This window comes from Natator depressus, chromosome 21, assembly GCF_965152275.1.
Source record: "Natator depressus isolate rNatDep1 chromosome 21, rNatDep2.hap1, whole genome shotgun sequence".
NCBI lineage: Eukaryota > Metazoa > Chordata > Testudines > Cheloniidae > Natator > Natator depressus.
Window position 1 is genome coordinate 8,211,196 of NC_134254.1, and position 22,148 is coordinate 8,233,343.

The window sequence follows — 22,148 nt, forward strand, 5'->3', positions numbered from 1 at the left end:
CACGGAGAAAGACTCATGTTCTTCCATACCATAGCAAATCCGACATCAGCTTTCTTCAAGGCTGGGCCATCATTGGTCCCGTCCCCAGTCACGGCTACCACCTGCCGCCGCTCTCCGACAGTGCTGTCAATAATTCCTGAAACACAGACACAGGGTTCAAAGGCAACAGGCCCCAGCGTGGGCTCCTTGCACAGATGGAGCTGCACTGGGTAGCAGTTGGCCTGGGAATCACTAGATCAGCACAAAGTGGCAACGATACAACAGTGGCACGTCTTCTCTCAATGTGGACGCCTGTCAGCCACTGAATATTGCAGGGCTGCCTCTCTCCTTGGGGACAGGCACTGTTTTTAAGACTCTCATCCAGTGTCTCTTCTGGCAGGGGTGCTGGAACTATTTGTAGGGGCAGGGGTGCTGAGAGCCATTGAACCAAACGGTCAACGCTGTAGAGGAAACCATTTCAAGCCAGGGGGTGCAGCTGTAATCCCAGCACCTCCAGTTCCAGCACCTATGGCAGGATCATACCACTGCTGATACTTTGCCTTTCCAGATCACCTTCCCTGCAAGGATCTCAGTCCTTAAGCCTTACTGCCCCCCTAGGAAGATGATCAGCACCAATTAGCCTTGTTATACAGATGGGGAAAACATGTCAGGCACAAGGAATGATGGGGGAAAAAGCATCTTGCTCTAGGTCACAGTGAGTCAACGGCAGAGCTAGGAAAAGAACACAGGAGTCCTGGCTCCATGTTCCCTACCCTGTGGGTATTTGTGCAGGAGCCCTTACCTTTCACAAGCGTATGCTTATCCGTGGGGGAGGAACGGGCCAGAACTCGCAGCTTGGGCCAGACTTTATCCAGCTGCTCTTGCTCCACCTGCAGGCCAACCAAGAGAGAGACGTTGAGTCGGTCAAGGAGCGTGAAGCTGCCCCCGTGGGCCTGGCCAGGCAGGCGTTTGAAAACTAGAGCCGAGCGAATCATTGATCATTCGGTTCGCTGGCCAAAAAGAAAAAAAACTGAACAAACTATTCAGTGTGGGTCCAAAAGGTTTAGTTTAGTTTTCAGGTGTGGGGGGTTTTTACTAGCTCGATTTCAAAACAAGAAGTCAAAACAGTTCATTTAGCAAAAATATCCAATTAAAATAGTTCAGCTTTCCCCAAAAAGTTTTCCCTTTGTTTTCCCCCCAGCTGAAGCGATAGGCAGAATTGGACCCAAACTCGTGAACAGTTTCTCAGCCTGAAACTAGTTTATTCACTGAAAAATGCAGTCACTGAAAAATTTTGTCCAGCCCTATGAGAGCCAAGGATCATTAGGTAGGGCAGGACGGGGAGCGAGGACTGGATGATCCCTTCACCTCAACTTTACTGTTTCTCCCACGAAAAGTCTGGAGCCCAGGCATCCTGCAGGGGTCACTGGCCCCTAGCCAAGCTGGCTAGAAGCCCCAGCTGATGTGAGCTGAGCAGGCAGCTCTCCATGACAGGCATTCGAAGCATTACAAACCCAGCGAGGTCCAGTTCAGTTTTGGTCCAAGAGGCCATGTATTATGGAGGTAGCCTCTTGCTCCTGCCTGTGCTGCACTTCCAGGTCTATGGTTCGGAGCTTACCGCACCCTTTGTCAGCAGGCTACGCTTCCGAAGATGCCTCTGGAGTCCATTGCCCAGGGCCCCGAGCGACTCATACAGAGGCAGGGTCCCTTATCTGTATTCCTACCTCTCCCTTCTCATTCCGGATGAGCCGGTTGAACTCCTTGCCCTCCAGGCACAGGAAGTCCTCCCCGGGCAGCAGGATGCCGCACTTGGTAGCGATGGCGCGGGCCGTGTTGATGTTGTCGCCTGTCACCATGCGGACGGTGATGCCAGCACGCTGGCACTTCAGGATGGCCTCTGGCACCTACGGGCGAGGTCAGAGAGAAACACTGTGGAACAGGGCCACCCAGGGGGGAGGGGGGGCAAGTGGGGCAATTTGCCCCAGAAGAGTTTTCAGGGGCCCCCAGGGGAGTTTTCAGGGGCAATTTGGCAGCAGGGGGTCCTTCAGCGCCGTTGAACACACCCGGAGAGAAGGACCCGCTGCCACTTCTGCCGCTCTGGGTCTTTGGCGGCAGTGCAGCGGTAGGGGTCCTTCCGCTCCATGTCTTTGGCAAAGTGTCCCGAAGACCCGGAGCGGAAGGACCCCTGCCGCCGAAGACCCCAGGCTCCCTGAATCCTCTGGGCAGCCCTGCTGTGGAAAAGAGACAGATGGGGGAAGAGAGACGGACTGGAAAAAGAGGAGCTGTGGAAAAAATACCCATAGGGTCAGACAGACTCAAGGAGCCCCACCTGGACAGTGTGAATGGAGGGCTGGGGTAACTGGCACAGAAAAGCTGGCATACAAGGGACATGCTAGCAGCTTTGGTGCAGCAGGAGGCCTCCCTGGGAAGGAGCGGCAGATGAAGGTAGGATTGCTGGAATCCTGGCCCAGCAGTCAGGAGAGGTTCAGGCATGGCAGCAAGCCAGGGCAAATTGAGGAGCAGCATCTGGGAAAGTTGGGTGCACGAAGAGTCCATCCAGGGAGAAGGTCCAGGGGGATGAAGATCAAGGAGCCCAGGGTGGGCCTGAGATGTCTTGAGGGGGTTGGAGCAGGAGCTTGGTTCAAGTTTTGGTGAATTCAGGCCTCATTCAGTCCCAATGCACCGCTGGGCTGGGCTGGGCCGGCCACCAACAACAGGATCACGCAGAGGGATGCTGCGTAGGGTGGAAGGCTCAGGGCAGCCTGGAAGGAAGGCCACAGACAGAGGAATCCCCAAGAACCAGAGAGCAGGAAGGAGCAGAGTCTTGCTTCTATGCCTTGTTCTCCAAGCCCATGGGATGGTTGATTTGACACTGGCCCCCTGGCGTCAAGAACCAGGCAGCGGCTAACTCGAGGGCAGGGCAGAGAGCCTCCATCTTGCTCCACAGGAGCGGGGAGGCAGTGCATGGCAAGTCGGGTCTATGGAGCCCAGATGCTGGGCACTGGAGCCCCATCCTACTGAGTCGCACACAGGGGACTCAAGTTACTGAGAGTTTGACAGGAGCCAGCTCACTTCTAAGCTCGGTGTAGGAGGCACTGGCTGAGCGGTTCTGAACCAAGGAGCTCGTTCTCTCCATGGCTCTAGAGGACAGCAGGTCTGTTCAGAGCCATTCCTGGAACTGACTGCGGGGCCGTTCCTCTACTGCCTCCAGGGACACGTAACCTCATTGCCTCCTCCATGTGAAGCCGCGGTGCTCAGGAACCTCCGGTGCCGAGGTACGGATGAGCAATCTAATCGAGATGTGGGACGTTTTATTTCTCCTGCTCTGCCGGATGGCAGGTTGACAGCAGCCTGGCATCTCCGGCTGCAGCAGCACCACGTCGCTGCGCTAAATAGGTTTCATCTCATACAGAATGAGCCTGAGCAGGGGGTAGGGCATGTGTGTGTGTGTGTGTGTGTGTGGGGGGGGGGGGGGGGGGGGGGGGAACATTACTGAGAAATCAGCAAATTGAATCATGGCCTCCAGAGCCGGTGCAGACAGGGCATCTGTAATGCGATTCCCAAGCCCAGATACTTCAACGTCTAATTAGGGAAAGACGAGAGCAAGGCAGGCTCCAAAATGTAATAAAGAGGCAGGCATGGGACTGCTTATTGCGTTAGCCCAGCGGTCTGTCTGTTCCCCCGTTCTTTCTCACAGCTCGCCCGGGGGTAAGGAGCAGGTGGGCATCGCTGGGGAAAACAGGTTCCTGTAAACAGTACTCTCCCACCCTGGGGGGTAGCAAATCAGTTCCCCCCACCCCCCATTAACCTTTCACCTGTGGAACACTCCACCCAACTTCTCGGCAACCTCTGGCAATGCACCCTTCCCTTGAACATTGGCACTGGAGGGGTGCTTGTGCCCAGACACCTGGCTCAGACCAAGATGCCTTTGTGGGGATGTGCCTGGTATACAGGTGAGGAAGGGAGGGAAGCGCACACCCCAGGCACTTGGCGTGCTCCGCATAGTGGCACAGAGCGAGGGTGCCTCAGGAGCAGGCACCCCACATTGCACAGGGACCGGGGGAGGCAAAGCGTGGCACACTGCCGGACATCTCTGTGGGGTGCTCGTGCCCCATCCACCTCTCTAAACGGGCACTCATCACCCCACAGCAGTAGCATACCGAGGGGCACAGAGCTCATGCCGCAGCAGGGTGGGGAAGGGACATGCAGCCAGCAAAGCAGCCGAACTGCCCGGGTTAAGGTGGCGAGAGGGCGTTGTGGTACCTCTGGCCGGACAGGGTCCTCTATGCCGACCACGGTGATACAGGCCAGGTCAGACACGATCTCGTTCTCGCTGTCCCAGTCAGGCTCGGCGTCGGCAGGGAAGTCGCGGAAGGCCAGACAGATGGTGCGCAGCCCTTGGCACGCCATCGGCTCAATCACCTTCTTCACCATCTCATCCCGGTCCTTCACCTTGAACACCCGCAAGTCCCCGTTCTTGTCCAGAATCTTTGTGCACCTGCACATGGCGGGAGGTTTCAGAAGTTAACGGAGAGATGGCTTGGCATCTGCCGACGAACTAGAGAGGCAAGACTCCCAGCCCCAACCACACAACAGAAGAGACGGTGCCACAGATTTAGCAAGCCCCTCTCATCTGTCAGTTAGGCATGAACCCCAAGAGTTTGCAGGTGAGCCCACAGGAAGGGAAAAAAAAGTTATATATACACATGAGGTGGATGCTTCCTTCCCTGAAACAGCCTAGATTCTCAGGGCTGCAGAGCTGAGCATGGAATCTCTGGAACACACTCCCTGCCAGATATATGGCACGGCCTGGCTGCAGACACCAACGCAGCTTCTGCATGGCATTTTGGCTGCCAGGAGTGCAAAGGCAGCAGTAGAAGTGACAAAACAATTACTCAGCAAATGTGCCAAGCACCCTCCAGACAGGTTCCGCTTGAGCCCTGATTAACAGATTGTATTTTATGCTAAGCAACTGAGGATGAAGCCACGGGGCTGTCCTGCATGGCACAATGCTCTTATAATGACCGCATGCAGGCTCAAAGATGGCAGAGAACCGCTCACTTCACTAGGTGCTATTTGAAGCTTTCCCAGAGGCAGTGTGGCCTAGTGAATAGTGCACTGGACCAGGACTTGGGAGACTGTGGTTACCAAGCAGACTGGGAATAGAACCCATCAAGTTACATTTCTCTGGGCCTCAGTTTCCCAATCTGTAAAATGGGGATAATGATACTGATCTCCTTTGTAAAGAGCTCTGAGATATACAGATAAAAAAAAGTGTGCTATACAAGAACTAGGGATTATTCTTCTCTGTTCTGCAGATAATGTACATGTGTCTTTTTTCACAAGAGAGATCTTACAGATGTCCCCTCCCCACTGAAATCCCCACAATTCTGGGTTCATTCTGGGGAGGGCTCCCCAGACCATCAGTGGCCTGTGGAGCATAGCTGGAGAATTTGCATTCAGAAGCACCACCAGTGGCTCTAGCAGGGGACTGGCTTACTCAGCAACGTAGGAGGGAAGGGTAGTTACTTGCGTAGGATGATCTCCGAGGCTCCTTTGCTGTACATGCGGAAGCTGCCGTCCGGGTTTTTCAACACCGTGCTCATGGATTTGCGCACTGAGTTGAAGGTGTAGACCTTGTAGAGTTTCTCCTCTGGCACCTCGTTCCGAACTGCCTGGTAGTCTTGCTTCAAATCCAGGACGAAGCCCAGCAGGGAGCACTCTGTCTTGTTCCCCACTTGCCGCGGGAGGCCCCCTTCCTTTTCTGGTGGCTAAGGAGTTCCCAAAGGGGGGAAATAAAAGTCAATACAAATCTTCCCGGCCAGGCCCACTGAGGTGGGGGGAAAGGAGGGGAGGAGTTGGAAGTCTGATCTGCAGGGATATAATGGATGTTGACTTTTTAAAGATTGTGATCAGCAGGGTCCAGAGCGAACACGTCAAGATGAAATGGGAGTAGATTCCACTTAGAGCCTTGGAGCCAGATCCTCAGCTAGTGCAAATCAAGATAGCGCCACTGAGGTCAACCCCAGCCCCGGAGAACTAAGAGGCATAAACCCCAGCTTAGGACCTGGCCCATTGTTTCAGACTCTCTGCATCACCACATCTATGTAAAGGCCCGTGCAAGGGGATTTCACAGATTTAAGGGGAAAAATGGACCCCTGATCATCTAGTCCGACCTTCTGCATAACAGGGGCCATTAATTCCTATTTGAACTAGATCCTCTGACCAGCTGTGTGGAGGACACAAAGCATGCTAAGCTGCTCTTAACCCCTTGTTCATCAGGAAGTAAATCTTACACCCCATCCCCCATATCCTATCACAGCCCCATGCTTTTCCCTGTGCTGTTCCTTTGCATGGGTCGCCAGCCACCTGAGCTCTGGGAGGGGCTAGAAGCAGCGTTGTCAGAGTAGCAGGGGGAGGACAACTCACCAGGATCTTCGACGTGTAGGCTGAGTTGATGGCGACGCTATGGACGATGAGGTCCAAGACCTTGGACAGGATGGCTTCAGGGTCGGGGATCTGCCGATAATGGGTGTCGCCCACGTAGGCCTGCACCACGGTCATGCGGTTCATGGTGAGCGTGCCAGTCTTGTCCGAGCAGATGGCCGTAGCGTTGCCCATGGTCTCGCAGGCATCCAGGTGCCTCACCAGGTTGTTGTCCTTCATCATTTTCTGCAGCGGGGGTGCAAGACAGGCCGTGAAAGGGTTAAGAGGCAGGTAGGCTTCTCCTCACCTGTGTCTTCACATGGCACACAACCAGAGCTCACAGCCATGCTTCGCACCCCCCGGGAAGGCAGATCCTGGAGCCAAGGGCACTGGGAACACAGAGGAACGGGGAGGCCATAGCCTCTGCACTCGGCACGAGGGCTGCCATTTCTGTAGGGCCAGCCCGACACCCCCACACCCTCCCAGCTCCGCTCCGCTGGCTTGGCAGGAAGCACTATTGCCACGTGTGTCCCCAGCAGTGCCAGGCCAGGCTCCTGGCTTACCTAGAACAAGGGGATGGGAGGGTTTGCCTGGGAGAGCAGGACACTGGGCAGGGGAGCAGCAGCGGAGTAAATGAGAATCCCTTTCCCCCGCTGGTGGCTAACGCGGCCCAGTGCCGGCCTCCCTGCACAACAGCTGGGAAAAACAGGCCTCTGCCCCCGCTGCTCCCGGCCTTCCCGTGGGGAGGAGAGCCACCGCCATCTGCACTCTGCCCCTCCAAAGCCCCCCTAGCCATCGTGAACATAGCACCCCCACCTCCAAATATGCACAGCTCCCTCTATGTGCCTTGGTGAAGATGGGAACCCACTACTGTCCTCTGCACAAACACTTCCCCCGCCCCAGCCTTCTGTTGAGGGGAACAACCCTCCCCTTCTGGGGAACATGGTCACCCCAACATTCCCCGCCTGGGTGCGGCCTCACCTTGACCGAGTAGGCCAGGGAGATGGTGACAGCCAGGGGCAGGCCCTCAGGCACGGCCACCACCAGCACGGTGACGCCAATGATGAAGAACTTGACGAAGTACTGGATGTAGATGGGGGTGCACTCCGCCAGCCAGGGCCTCTGCTGCACCCCAAAGGTGTCGATCACAAAGTACAACACCAGGATGACCACCGTGATGGCCGACATGATCAGTCCTAGGGAAGGAGACAGGTGAGAGGCCAGTGAGACCTGTAGCGACGCCCACACCCCTAGGCTGGGGATGGAGATGGAGATGGGAAAGCCGCTCTGACAAGAGTGTCTTGGAGCTCTGCTCCCCCAGGCTTGAACCCTGGGGGCTCTTTGCCTGGGCGTCCATCCACACCTAAGCCTGCCCCAGCATTTCAAAGTGTTCACAGCAGGGTCTCTGATCCCATAGACTCTCCACTAGCCGAGGGGCTGCTGGTGAAGACGGAAGTTCATTAGCAGAGCTACGTGGAGACCTAGGACTGGACTAGGGCAGGGGAGAGCTGGAGTTCAGGATTGAGGGGCGTGAGCAAATCTGTGAGCATGGAATGCCAGAGGGGATTGGAGGTCAGGACCGAGGTACATTAGCAGAGATGGGCCTGGGGGTACTGTTGGGATGAAGGGGCGTCAGCAAAGCTGAGTGTGGGGGATCCAAGGCTGGAATAGCAGGACGTGCTGCAGGTTAGGACTGAGGGGAACCAGCACAGGGACCTTCTCACACCATGCCAGTCTCTAGCCCGCGTTATCTGTCCCTCACGGTCACCGCCAACACATCTAGTGGAACATCCTGCCACTACAACTTCACTGGGGAGCAGACCAGCGTGAAGCTGTCTGAGAGTGGAGATCCACCTCATCCATGCTCACCTGCCTTCCCAATCTGCACAGCCAGGCGGGTGAGCTTCCCTTGCAGCACCGATTTCTCCTTCTTCGGGACCTTCACCTTCTTCTTCTCCTTCTCCTCATTCTCCACCCCTTCCTGGCTCTTCAGGGGCTGGATCTCCAGGGCCACGCCATCCTGAGTTTTAGCTACACCCCGGGGGCAAAAGAGAGACAGTGGGTGAGTGGGAGAGGCTGTGAGGTAAAGCTTTTGACGCCATTGGACAGAGATGGTGGAGAGAGAAAAAAAAACAAAAAAAAAAAAACCTAGAGCAAAAAAAAAAAAAAAAAAAAAAAAAAAAGACTCCCCTGGCCCACACAGGCAAACGCTAAGGTTAAAGCCTACACAGTCCCAGGGAGCCTGCCCCAGAGGGCAAGTCCCTGGAACAGCTCGTGGGATCATCTCTCATTTGCCTCCCTGCCCCCAACCCCACTTCCCAGATAAGGGAAAAACATCTCTACTTGATTACACCGGAGGGGGCAGGACAGCCTTACTAGGGGTATGGGGCCAAGACTCCCGGGTTCTATTCCCAGCTCCGCCAGTGGCCCTGATTGTGTGGTCTTGGGCGAGAGTCCCTTCACTGCCTTGTGCCTCAGTTTATCCATCTGTAAAATGCAGCTCACGATACTTACCTTACAGGGTTGTGTTAGGAGACTTAATTCGCTAAGTGTTTGTAAAGCCCTTTGAATACAGGATCATCAGAATGGCCAGGCTGGATCGGATTACAGGATAATCCAGGATCCTCTCACCTACAGTGGCCAGCAGCACAAGCTACTTCGGAGGAAGGTGCAGGAACACCTACAGTAGGGCATTATGGAATACATTAAGGTTTCCTCCTAACCCCCACTGGAGGCTGCTTTAGTCCCTGAAGCATGACTGTTTAGATCCCTTCCAAAACGCTTGGTCATCTTTAATCCTAAATTTTATAACTCCAGGTAATTATCCATATGCATGTCCTGTACTTTCTGGAATCCTGCTAAGCACTTAGCCTTGAGGAGATAGTGGCAATGAGTTCCACAAGCTAACTTCCCACTACGTGTAACAGTATTTCCTTTCCTTAGCTCCCCTGTTCTACACATGTGCCATGGATGAGCTCTTTAATGCCTTCATGGAAGCTCAGTGGGAGTCACTTTACGCAGACAGCATTTGAGGGGGTGGAATGGAGGGGAGGGAAAGTTAAGGATTGGGGGTGGAGACTGACTCACTAAAGGTGGAGGAGTGAACCGGCTTCTTTACCTTCAGCCCTCTGTGATCCAGCCCAAAAATTTCTTTAGGATCGTTAAGACATAAAAAGGCCAGATCCTCAGCTCATGCAGCCGGATATAGCTCCCCCATGTCAATAGAGCTATGCTGGCCTACACTTGAGTATCTGAACCCAAAGAGCACCAACAAAACAAGAAGTCGGGGTGGGGGGGGGACCATGAAGATGAGTAGAAAACCCCACAAAAATAATGGAAGTTATTTACTTCATCTCAGTTCTTGGGTTTAGAAAAAAGCCAAACAACCCAATCAAAAAAGCAGTGGTTCACATACAGATCCAACTCTGGCTGTTTCAGAGCAGATTCCCCTTTCTAGCCTCCACCACCAAAGTGTTATGGATTCAGAAGAACTCACAGTTGCTCCAAAATGGTGACCTCCCTGATTAGGACTTTCAGACAGGACAGAAATGGGGGTGGGTGAGGAGACAACAAACAAAAATCCAGAACACCCACAAACCCAAAACAACGCAACATGTCAGATTGGAAGGAAGGAAAGAAACGTAAACTGCTGAGAGAGAGAGAGAGAGAGAGAGAGAGAGGGTGGAGAAACAGACAGGTGCAGAAATGGGCTTCCTCTACACAGCCTGGAAAGAACACTGTGAGAAACATACTGGAGGAGTAGACGCTCACTTTGATTCAAAAAGGCCATGAGAAGAACAGGGTGTAACAGTTTCACAGGCCAAACCCACCACTGATCCGGGTCCAAACTTGGGGGAGCGGGCAGCACTTCATGCTCGGACTTAAAACCCCATCCCCACCACCCCATTTGCTGCAGAGCGCTCTCCTCACTCGATTCCACATCTCCATTCATCCCGGCCCGACGGAGGGAGGAATCACTAGCTGCTGCGCTGTGGAAGAATCCCAGGTGGTCAATTTTCTGCTGGTACAAGGCAGCGGTGGAAACTGACAGCCCAGATCAGAGACAGGGCAGAACTATCTGGGGCAGATTTGGTCCCAACGGTCTATTTCTAGGCTGATGTTAAACCTCCCTGAACAATGGGGCTTCCCCCACTTCCACTCTCCCACCTTCCTTGACCCACAGATCTTGATGTGCTGCTGTCTGTCTACCCCAGACCTTCCTTCGGAAGAGGCCAGGCCGCCTCATGGGGCACAAAGAACCGTCATCCCCCTTCACAGCACCAATGGTGGGGAAAAAAACCCCAAAAAACAAAAAACAACCAACCCAAATCCTTGGATCAGAACCCTAGGGCTGACAGCAGAGGGTGCTGCAACTCCAGCAGCACAGACCTGGGGTTTGAGGCTGGCCCCTAGTTGGACAGGATGGCTCGGGGACGGGACATGGGGGATCAGGGGTAAAGGAAGCGTGGAGGTTAGCACTGTGGGGACTGTTACACCCTCTTCCGGGACAACAAGGCGAGATTCCCGCTGCAGCAGCGAAGAGCACAGACTCATGGGAAGAAGGAAGGAGGAATGCTTGGTAGTTAGTGTGGTGCTGGTTCAAAGGATGGAGAGGCTGGTTACCTTTGTTGCGATTTTCAGGGGCTCCTGCTTTTTTACCTGTTCAGACAAAGAGAAAAAGGGTGGAGTGCTGAGCACATGGTTCTCGACATTAACGTCCCTGCGGGCAGGAAAACACCCTGGGTGCTCTCTACGCTGGCACTCGCATGGCAGGAATCCCACACAGCTGCTGGGCTCCATGTAACTGGTCAGGACTCAGGAGATCAAAGGTGCCTCCCACCCATAAAAGCCAATGGGGATTTCTCCTGCCAGGTCTCAGCCCTCCTCTCCCTGCTGCTGGAAGGAGCATTTAGCCACAGGGCAAGGGAAGTCTCTGCCCGAGGAAGGCTGGTCTCGTGGGTAAGGCACTGGGGTAGGACTCAGGAGCTCTGGGCTCAGCTCCCTGCTCTGCCACAGACTGTGTGTGACCTTGGGCAAGTCACTTCCATCTCCCTGTGCCTCAATTTCCAATCTGAAATGGAGAAAATACTTCACTTCTTCCACCTGTGGTCTCATCTCTTTAGCGTATGAGCATGTCATGAGTGGGGCTGTGTGTGTTTGCACAGCACCTAATGCAAAGGGAACCCGATCTCAGCCGGGGCAGAACTTCAGGCCAGCCCAAAAGGGACCATCGTGATCGTCTAGTCGGACCTGCAGAATGCCGGCCAGAGTTCCACACGCTGATCTCTGCATCAAGCCTGTAATTCCTGTTTGAGCTGGAGCAGTTTTTAGACAGACAACCCACCCAGATTACCACGACAGCAGTAACAATGTCTTAGACGTAGCATGGAAGCTCTTGGGGCAGGAACAGTCTTTGTTCTGCGAATGCTCAGCACCGACCACAATGGGGCCCTGATTTAGGACTGTGGCCCCTGGGCACTACTGTGATACAAAAGCAGCAGCAGCCGCCAAGAGCTGTTGGGAACAAATCTGCATTGCAGGACTGAGGGGCTTTGCCTGATGGGTCTAAAGTTGGACTATTTATCCAGACAACCCCCCGCCCAGTGATGTGGAGAGGCATGGGCCCTGGGACATAGCACCCTCGGCCCACCCGTCCCCTGCTTTCAACATCTGGGGACGGCACTGGAGCAGGACTCCAGTACAGGACGTCAAGCCAGGCTTAACCGGCCAGCAAACGCTACAGCCCGGGGACGGGGGGGGGGAATGCCAAGTGACATTTACGAAGCAGAATAAATAAGAAGTTGGGCACCTCTTCCTGAGACAGAGGGAACCGCTTCAAAAGCGAGACCAAAGGCTACTCCCTGAGCAAGAGGAGCGACTCCCCAGAGGTGGGAGACACAGGATTGCCTGGCTAGCAGGAGAGGAGATGAATGGCTGCCTCTCCACTCACTCCTCCTCATCCTCCTTAATCCTTCTGACAAGCACTGTCCATGAGCAGCGGTTCTGTAGGGAGACGGCAGAGCGCCCATCATCTGGTCCCTTTTACTAATCCCTGGATGCTTTGCCAAAGCGGATCGACAGCACCAACGCCTGTTCTGCGGACTGGGAGCGAGGGAGTATTGGGCTGCTTTGATAAGCCACATACCTTCTGCCACTTACACCCTGGCCTCTACCAGGGAGCAAGGAAGCACCCCAGAGGCTTTCAGAAGCTGGAATCCTCAGTGAGCGTACATTGGTGTTGATCCATGGACTCCCACAGACCTAAACTGATTTACACCAGCTGAGGGTCTGACTCCCTGTCTGGTTTCTGTTTGGCAGCGAAGCCCAGGGAGCTTGAGCGACATGGCAATCTGCTAAGCGATGAAAGTACAAGGGCACGATGCACCCTCAGGCTGCTCTTCCAGCTCAACCCTCCAGCCCCATTTTGTGCCCAGCCTCCTCCAGCCATTGGCCTAGTCTTGATTCTGCCCCAAAGCTCTCGGTAGGGCCCATCATCTCCCTGCATCCGTCCTGAGGGGCAAAACCATCATGCCACAATGCCGGTGCGGTCAGGGCCAGCCCTGTGCAAAGGCAGACGTGAGCATCACAGCCAGCATGCCTAGGGTGGGAGGGGAGCAAAGTCATTTGTCCTGAGGCAGGAAAATAATCAGAAGGTGGGGAGTGGGAGGAGTTTTAAACCGTATGTGGGAGCCCTGCCACCCTCCCCTCTGACCCCAGCTCCTAAAATGGGGCTCCCCCAAAGCACAGTGATGGGTAGCCTATGTGCCCAAAGCCCAGTCTTGGCCCCATCAGCTTGGCAGGGATGCTGAATTGCCTGCAGTGAGAGATGCTGCCGCGAAGGCCATCATGCCAGGACGCTGCATTGCAAGCCCCCCGCAACGAGGTCCCTTCCAACCCTGATATTCTATGAACGAGCTCCGGGATCTTTTGAGCACCCCGTAAACCCCAAAGCGAGTGGGGAGTTGCTGGATTGTCTCGGAGCCCCAGAAAGGAGGCGGCACGGTTCCGAGCCATCTGTGATCGGCAGGGATCAGGGTGGAGTGGGTGGAATAAGCAGCAAGACATCGGAGCGGTGTGCAGGGCGGTGTTTGGCTCCTGGCACAGTCGGTGCTGTGTAGATGAGCAACGCAGCTTGACAAGCTGTGCCCCTCCCACCCTGTGGGCACACGCCACTTCTTCCCCCTGACTGACACATACACACACACACACCGGGGCTCCCCGCAGAGTGCCGTCAGCTTTCAGAACACGAGGGGTTCAGACAGCAGCACTGGGATCAGCCTGGCGCCATAGCTCACCCGAGCGACCTGCCCCTCTTGTAGCCTGGAGCCAGTGAACGGAAGGAGCAAAGGGCTGAACCTGCTAAGTGCAAGGCCCCACAGCTCTTTCCGGGGAAAAGTGGGCTACCAGGATAGGAATGGGTCCAAAGTTCACAACAGCTTAATGCAAGGTGTGTGCGCCGGGAGGGAGGGGAGGGGGAGAAGGGTCCAAAGGCGCATTTCCCCACCCACCAAAGTCAGGGAGCCAGGAGTGACCCTCTCCCTGCACAAACTCCTACCAGCTGAGGATTTCAGACAGCAGAGCAAAGCAAGTCCTCCTAGCCATCCTCCCCCACCCCCACACTGCCAGGTCAACCCTGGGGGGTGGGGAGTCAGTCTTTGGATTAAAAGAGAGAAAGAAAGAAAGCTGCTGGTGAAGCCCTCGGGTGCTGGACTGTCTGAAGGACATGGATCATTTCAGCTATGAGTCACCTCCGCCATGGGGCTGGAGCAATAGTAACTCCATTGACAGCCTCCTTGCCAAAGCCAGCTCTGATAGCCACTCCCTTTCTGCCTCTGAAGCCTGCTCCCACATGCTCCAGAGCTGCGGCTGGATGGAGACAGAGCGGTGGATGGTGCGTCAAAGAAGGCATAGGAAGGGGAGCCCAGGCAGTGCCCCCAGGCTCCCAAGCATGGAAGGGGCCTTTCATGCAGTGTGCTCCCTGCATCATGACCTGATGGTGCCAGCAGTGGGATTCCCAGCTTCGTCTCCTAAGGCTTGACAGGCCCAGCTCAGTCACTCACACTAAATGGGGCTGCGTGTTCCCTCTCAGCCATGGACACAGCTCACCACATCCCAGAAAGAAAGAGCTGGGCTCCCAGAGATCGCCTTACCTTTCTTCACCTTCTTCTCCTCCTCCCCTTCTCCTGCACCCAGCAGAGTGAAGATAATTCCAGTTTGCGAGTTGATGCCCACAGCTGTCACTAACATCCGTCCGGAGCCCTCCATCACATGGGTACCTGGCCAGGGGAACGAAGCATCGAGGGGAAAGGAAAACACGAACCAGGAACAGTCAACTTCCTATTTTAACACAAGAGACTGTCAGACTTCAGGGGATGGGGTACAGAGCCTGTTGCTTCTGGGTCACCGGTTCAAACCTGGCCCAGGTCAACTGAGACCCAAAGTTATTGCTGGAATGATGGCTGCTCAGAGCCTCATTTTAAGTTAACTGGATCTCATTCCAGGTTCCCCGGGGCAGGCATCACCATCACAACGGGCCACCGAGATGGAACTCCCCACTAGGAGTGATCCTATCAGTCTAGCGAGATTCTTATATTGGCCCCAACCCACGCATGCCGCCACACTACAGAAACCCCTCCAGGACACGGTTGGAGCATACCGGCAGGGAGCAATGGGCAACAGACACTTGCTCTGCTGCTGCCCATGCTGTCCCTGCTCTGGAAGGGGATTCACCCTCCAAGGCTGGTCATCCACCAAGACCATTCTTGGTCTGATCAGTAGCTGAGGGGCCACTCTATGCTGTGCTAGGACCACGAATGGGCGGAAGGGATCTATCCATCTCCTGCTGCCCATGCTCCAGGGATGGGCACGCAGAACCCGGTCTAACTTGTGCCGGCATTGGGAGGGTACCAGCACTGGGTCGTCTGAACATGAATCCTGCCAAACCCCAAAGCATCCAGAGGCTGGGTAGCTGGCTGGGGTTTCCAGCCCCAGCGTGGAGGGCTTGGGTCACAGGTCATGTCTGGTGGCCTCACCTGAAAGCAGCATGGGGTCTTTATCCAGGGATTTCTTGACATGGTCTGACTCCCCAGTCAGAGAGCTCTCGTCGATCTTCAGATCATTGCCCTGGATCAGGATCCCATCCGAGGGCAGCAGATCACCTGAAAGAGGAGGGAACACATTACAGGCCAGCCTGTGCCCGACACAAAGCTCATCCTGCCCTTCTCAGTCTGCGGCTGGGGAGGCAAGGCCTGAAGAATTCCTGATGCCAGGGAGATTACCCAGAATCCCAAGGCATGGCTAAGTCTAGGGGAGAAGAGGTAGCACAATGGTGGGAGAACAAAAAAACAAAAACAAATCACTCCTTACAGCATAGCTGCGGAGACAAGCTCCCAGTGGTGACGGACAGCAAAGGGACGCGGTGGGGCGGGAGGTAGAAGATTGCTGACTGGAGAAACATTTTTCTTCAGTGCAATGAAAGCATGACCCTGAGCAAAAGCAATTCGGTGAGTCCCTGCTGGGGAAATGGCTACAGCACGAGGTACTCCACAGAGTCCAGCTTAGCACCAACAGTTGCCTCTGTGCGTGAGGAGCCCACGCAGGAAGACATTGTCCTCCACAGACAGCAGCCCCGTAAGGTCAGGACGAAGGCATGCTGGGACAAGTGGGGAACAGGTACTGCCCACATCCAGCGAAGAGGGCAGCCAGGGGCTCAGTTTCCACTGCTGGCAGCTCCATGACTGAGCCAACTCAAGGAGGGAAAGGGCAAGGTGTGAGACAGGCACAGGAGTGCCTGAACTGGCCAGGTCAACTCTCTGTGGGCTGGCTCCCCTCCCACCACTCACCGTATTTGATCTGCGCAATGTCCCCCACCACGATCTCAGCCACAGGGATCTGGATCACCTGCCCCTTACGGATGACCGTGAACTTCTGCTCCTGCTCGATCCGGCTCTGAAGGCCCCGGAACTGCTTCTCCTTGCTCCAGTCGTTGAAGGCCGTCACCAGCACCACAATGATCACCGAGAAGAGAATGGCTGCTCCCTCGATCCAGCCAGCCTGCGCCTCCCCCTCATCCTCCGCGCCCGCCACTGCTTGGCCACACACTGCCGGGGGGGGGCAGGAAGTGCAGAGAAGAGGAAGATTCAGTCACGTAAAAGGAGATCTCTGTATCTGTCAGCATGTTGCACAGCAAAGGGCCTGAAAAGCCCACATACACACAGATGCCTCCTCTCCCTTTCTCCCACAAGTCACTCCCTCTGGTCGCCCTTCCCCTACGGACACTGCCCATCCAGCCATTTCTGCATAGAAGTTATTTTGGCAGGGGCCTGGGAATCAGGACACCGGAGTTCTTTTCACAGGTCTGACATGCCCTCTCTAGGCGCGACCTTGGGAATGAGTCACCATCTGTGTCTTGCTTTCCTCAGTTGTTATCCCAATTTGATACTTCAAAACAGCCACCATAAAAACTAAGCAAACACCATTACTGGGCCCTTGCAGAGAATTTTGCAACCCTTAACCAATTAACCCTTACAGATTAAGGCCCCAATTTACAGAGGCTCGAAGAGGTGACATGCCTTGCCCATCCACCTCCAAAACCACAAAGGGGCACCCCATCAGAGCTGGGATTAAGTCACGTGGCCAGACCACACCTATCAGCCCACCTGACATGGACATTGCCAGAGGCATATTCAAGACTTCACAAAGGACTCAGATCCTTGGATGACAGGTACTAGATTACACACACTGGCATGAGATCAGCCTGTGGGAATGTGTCTCTCTCTCTCTCCTGAGAGCTACGATAGACCCCGTATAGCCTGCTTCATGGTAGGTATCCCCAGGGCTGAGCACACAGCAGGATGACCAGCAATGCAAACCCAAAACATAATGGTCACGCACTAGGTGGTGGTTGTTCAGGGGATGGGGTGCTTTTATCTTAGCTACGGTGTATGCACGTGCACCGGGATCTGATATGGTTAGGAGATACAGACCACCACTCAGGTATTTCCAAGCCTACTAAAACACACAGGTGGGTGCTTGGTATCTTGGTGGCAGCTAGAGCCTTAACATACATGTATATAAGTGCACCAGTATGGATACATGACAGGTCTGGAGAACCCGTCTCCCTTGTTCTAGCTTGTCCATATAGCGCTGCACAGCCAGGATCACAGGTTGGGGACTCATCTTCCCCTGAGGCATCAGGGATTGGCTGCAAGGAGCCTGCTCCAACTCCTATCCGCGTCAGTGGAAGGAATCCCACCGAGCTGGACGGGAGTCAGATGGGGCCATAGGAAAGGCAGGACTTTGTCCAGCTGGGCCCTGCATGCTGCCATCACACCAGTGAAGGCCTGCCTCCATTTATCTAGCTACCCACCCACACAGCAAGTGTGCAGACCAAGCCCCAATCAGCACGTCAGCCAAACTGCTCCTCTGCTCTTTATCACCTCTCTTCAGCCTATCGCCCCTGGTCAGGGAGCTGTTTTCCTCTTGGGGTCTCCAATTGGGATTATTTTGCTACCTCTGGCCAAGAGCAGAATTTTTTCACCCCCATTCTCAGCCCATCCTGCCAAGCCTGCCTGGCCTTCCTTGTGTTTAGAGTTCAGATTCATTTGTATCCATAAGCTGATGCAGAGACGCACAGCGTACGAGACATGCTGCAGTTTCCTCTCCTCTACTGTTCCATAGGATGAAAACTCAGCGTCATTGTCTAGCTTGCAGGGAAAGTACTGGCTTCCAACCCCCCCCCCCCCCCCCCCACAGCCTAGGGTCTCACATCCAATCCACAGCATCCTTTAGCGCCAGGATCGTGCCACTGACTTCTCCTTGCAGGGACTACAGGCACTCGGAAGAGAGCGCTCTTTCCGTATAGCACCTTTTAAGCCCATATAATCCCAGAGCACTCTCCAACAGACTATTAACAGGAGTCCTGACTCCCTCAGATGCAGCTGCTTCTGAGGTGGAGCCTGGAAGGTGTTTAACAAGCCCCTGTTCTGAACTGTGTTGCAGTAAGCAAATCCTGAATCTCCCTGAAACGGCAAGGGGCAGAGAATTAACAGAGATGGAATGTGGCCAGGACATAGGAATTAACGCTTTCTGTCTATTGGCCTGACCCAAAGCCCGTTCAAGGTTAATGGGAATCTCTCCATTAGCTTCAATGGGCTTTGGATCAGTTCACAGACGTTAGCATTTTCCGCCACACCCAGCACTGTAGCATCTCGCTGTACAGTGGGAGAGGTGTGCTGGCGAGGAAACCGGCAGGAAAACTCAGTGATGTCAGCTGTATGTTAGGGAACTCAGCTAGGGAAAATCTGCTTAAGAGTCAATCAGGTAGCATGTATGTTGGGGCAGGGGTGGGGACGGGGAATAGGAGGCCCCAGATCCCCAACTGGGGCAGAGGTAGAGTTCCACTGAAGTCACTGGGCCAAATCCCCAGCCTGTGCAAACCCACCAGCTTCAGTGGAGCTGTCTGGAACTACAGGGTCACACCAGCTGAGGATTGATCCTAAAGAGGAAGCCTAAAGCAGCGATCAAAGCGCCTTTTCCAGAACACAAATGATACAGCCCAGGGGATAGGATAGTGCAGCTCCTGGCAAGAGCAACCCCTTCCGTGCCACTTCTCAGTGAACGTTCCTGGAGACACGGCCCCTTGTCCCCCGCAGCTGTGGGGCACTCACATTCATTGTCTCCACCCGGGGGGTGATAGAACGACAGGCCCAGGGAGATTATGGCTGCGATTTCCAAGATGATCAGTGTGACGTCCTGAAGTGCCTCCCAGACTAACTGCAGGAAGGTCTTGGCCTTTTTGGGCGGGATGAAGTTCTGGCCAAAGACCTGCCTCCGCTTCTCCAGATCCGCTGGGTTCCCAGACAAGCCTGGAGAGGAAGGCAAGAAGGAGAGGTGAGGAGAAGAAAGTCACCCTGCCACCCCCATCCCAACAGCTGACACATCATCCTCGGACATCCCTGGGTACCTTCCTTCTCCAGTACTCCCTTCAGCGTTATTTAGATCACAGCAGAGCTGAGATCAGGGCCCCATTGTGTCGGGGGCTGTACAGACAGATCCTGTCCCAGAGAGCTCGCAACCTACACAGATAAAACAGACAGACAGATGGTGGGAGGGGAAACTGAGGCACTGAGCAGGGAAGTGCCTTGCCCAAAGTCACCCAGGTCTCCTAATGTCCCATCCACTAGACCGCACGGCTTCTTATTCTCGGTTTCTCCCATGCATGTGCTTTTGTGGCTGGGCCTCTACAGCAGACAACAGCAGAGGGCGCCCAGACCCTGGAGAGATCAGGCTCCAGCGCAGATGCTGGCAAGCTTCCCCCACCTGCACCAATTTGCACTGAGGTTACAAGTGCCAGAGGTGCCCTCAGGGACAAGCGAGCCCAGCTGGGGCCAGGTGGTTGAGTTCCCTTGAACGATGCAGCAAGACAGAAACCTGAGAGCACAGGGGGGACTCCCAGTTACCCCCGACACTGGGTGGAGTGGGTCATGAGAACAGTGGGTGGCTTTACTCTGGTTCCTAGTTGGCATTCCCCCACCAGCCTAACTCAGCCGGCTAGGGAAGGTGTGACTGGTCAGCAAAGGGACAGGAGAGAATGAGGCAAACTGAGTGAGTCGCAGGTTTGACACCAAGTGAGCTGGGGTGTCCCCACAAGTACGTCTACACTGTGGAGAAACACCAGCAGTGCTAAGTGTCAGAGCTCGGGGCCATTGACAGGGTCGCGGGGACTGGGCTGCAGTGCTAAAGACATCAGCGAGGACGTTCAGGATTGGGCTGGAGCCTGGGCTCTGTAACCTAGTGAGGGGGAGAGTTTCACAGCCCGGGCTCCAGCCTGAGCCCCAATGTCTCCATGGCTATCACCTGACCTGGGCTCGGAGACTCAGTACCTCGGGTTTGTCTTTCAAGTGTAGACGTACCCTCAGAGACATTCAGCTGGACCAGGTACCCCACACACAGGAAACAAGGGACACTAGCTCTGATCAGCAAACCAAAGGTAGCGAGAGCTCTTGATTCTCGCCACCTTTCCAACACAAACCCCTCACGTGCCAATGAATGCCAGCTGGTGCTCACTGGCTTGTTTACATGTTGCATCAAATTAGCTGTGACTCTGGCATTTATAACAGGTGTGAAATCAGAGCTGCCTGCTTCAGTATCTCTCTCCAGCTCACAGGAAAGGCAGCGGCTGCCAGAGCACTCTCTGCCTAGCATGTGGGCAGCAGGTACCACCCACAAAGCCTCAGACAACCAGATCTGTGCTTTGTCCTGTGCTCAGGCAAGGTGACCAAGTCCAAGGCATCACTCCGGATTTCCCCAGCCTTGCAAAATCAGCTGTACCCAGTTCTTCCAGGACGTCCGAGGGTTTTTCCAGCTCTACTAAGATCTTTCCAATGGAAAGCTGGCAGAGGCAGATTAGGGGTTTGTGGGGTCCTCCCCAGCCCTTCCACCTGCAGTCCCTGCCCCCGGGCTCCAGAATAGGGCTGTGACATGGGAGGGAAGCCAAGGGGAGGAGAGTCCGCAAAGACAGCTGCACAGATAGGGAGAGCAATGGGGGCTTCCATTCATGCCAGGGCTAGATCTGTAGATTCAGCCCCAACCGCAGGAAGACGTTTGCTGGGCTGATGCTGTAGGGAAGACATGGGCTTGGAGACAGACCTCCAGCGTCCAGCTGCTGCTTCCATCAGTCTTACACGGGTGCCAGTCCATCAAAACAAAACCACCTCCTCTCGCCCACTTTGCCATGCGGACTTTTTGGCAGTAAGGGAGGGGGGAGGGGGAGGGTTAACAAGAGACTGTCAGATCCCTGGGGCTGCCCTAAATGCCCATGGTCAAGACCACTGCTTATACATCACGGTGTTCACGTGGCCCCCGTCACGGCAGCACGTGTGCCCTCAGCTGGGCAGTGAGGCAGGAAAGGGTTAACCCCCCCCCCCGCCTTTTCCAGATGTGGAACTGTGGCCCAGAGAGGGGATGTGACTTGCCCAAGGTCGCACAGAAAAGTCTGGGGCATAACTAGGCATTGAGCCCAGCCCTCAAGCCCCAGTCTCCACATCTGGGGAAAAAAAAGGGGGGGGGGGAAGAAAAGGCATGTTAACCCTCGAGCCCTCACCACAAAGCCATCTCCGCCCTGTTGCGACACAGAAGAGTTGTCTCCTCGGGGCTGTCAACCCAGCCCCTTTAACCAACATTATGTCAGGGTGGACTTAAATGAAATTTATCCATAGCTGCCCGCCTCCCCACCAGCTCCACCTTAAAAAGGTCAGAGCCCTGCATTTTCCACCTTAAGGGTGCCCCAGCCAGGTTCCTGCCAACTCCCGAGATGCACCAGGCGGGGAGGTCAGACTCAGCTGTGCTCTGAACTGTAGACACTTGGACTATCTCCCCTCCACATGTGGGTCAGGGCTGGGCCAGCCTGGAAACCTGGACAGACCCTCTAGCTAGAGACTGACTTCCCTGTCATTTGAGGGGGTTTTCCCCTCCTTCAGCCAGCTGAGCCCCGAAGAGAACAAAATCCTCCCCTTCTACCCAGCTGCAGCCACCCACAGGAGATCAGGGGGGCCAGGGAGGGAGCAGAGGAGGGAGTGCCCCCCTCCGTCCCATCACAGGCTGGGTGGCACCGCACAGTCCGAAGGGAGAGCGAGGCGGCAGGATCCAGGGAGAGGAAAGCTGGCCAGATGAAGTCAGCCCGGGTGTCCCTACAAGCCTGCCTGGGAATGAGCCCCACCCAAAGTCTCTGGACCGGATGGAAA

General features: G+C 55.0%; 1 protein-coding gene across 5 annotated transcripts in view; it reads right to left on the minus strand.

The window, feature by feature from the left end:
- Positions 1–22,148, minus strand: part of ATP2B4 (ATPase plasma membrane Ca2+ transporting 4) — a 104,316-nt gene that overhangs the window by 28,124 nt on the left and 54,044 nt on the right. For 3 of the 5 annotated variants that reach the window (XM_074936060.1, XM_074936055.1, XM_074936057.1), the window contains exons 3-15: positions 19,074–19,271; positions 16,248–16,505; positions 15,438–15,563; positions 14,556–14,681; positions 11,029–11,064; positions 8,275–8,436; positions 7,387–7,601; positions 6,409–6,651; positions 5,509–5,750; positions 4,243–4,477; positions 1,704–1,883; positions 782–869; positions 30–136 (exon numbers count right to left, since the gene is read on the minus strand). In XM_074936060.1, the coding sequence (XP_074792161.1) occupies positions 30–136; positions 782–869; positions 1,704–1,883; positions 4,243–4,477; positions 5,509–5,750; positions 6,409–6,651; positions 7,387–7,601; positions 8,275–8,436; positions 11,029–11,064; positions 14,556–14,681; positions 15,438–15,563; positions 16,248–16,505; positions 19,074–19,271 (2,216 nt within the window). The remainder of the gene's footprint in view (positions 1–29; positions 137–781; positions 870–1,703; positions 1,884–4,242; positions 4,478–5,508; positions 5,751–6,408; positions 6,652–7,386; positions 7,602–8,274; positions 8,437–11,028; positions 11,065–14,555; positions 14,682–15,437; positions 15,564–16,247; positions 16,506–19,073; positions 19,272–22,148) is intronic. The other 2 variants (XM_074936056.1, XM_074936058.1) reach the window with 1 other exon arrangement.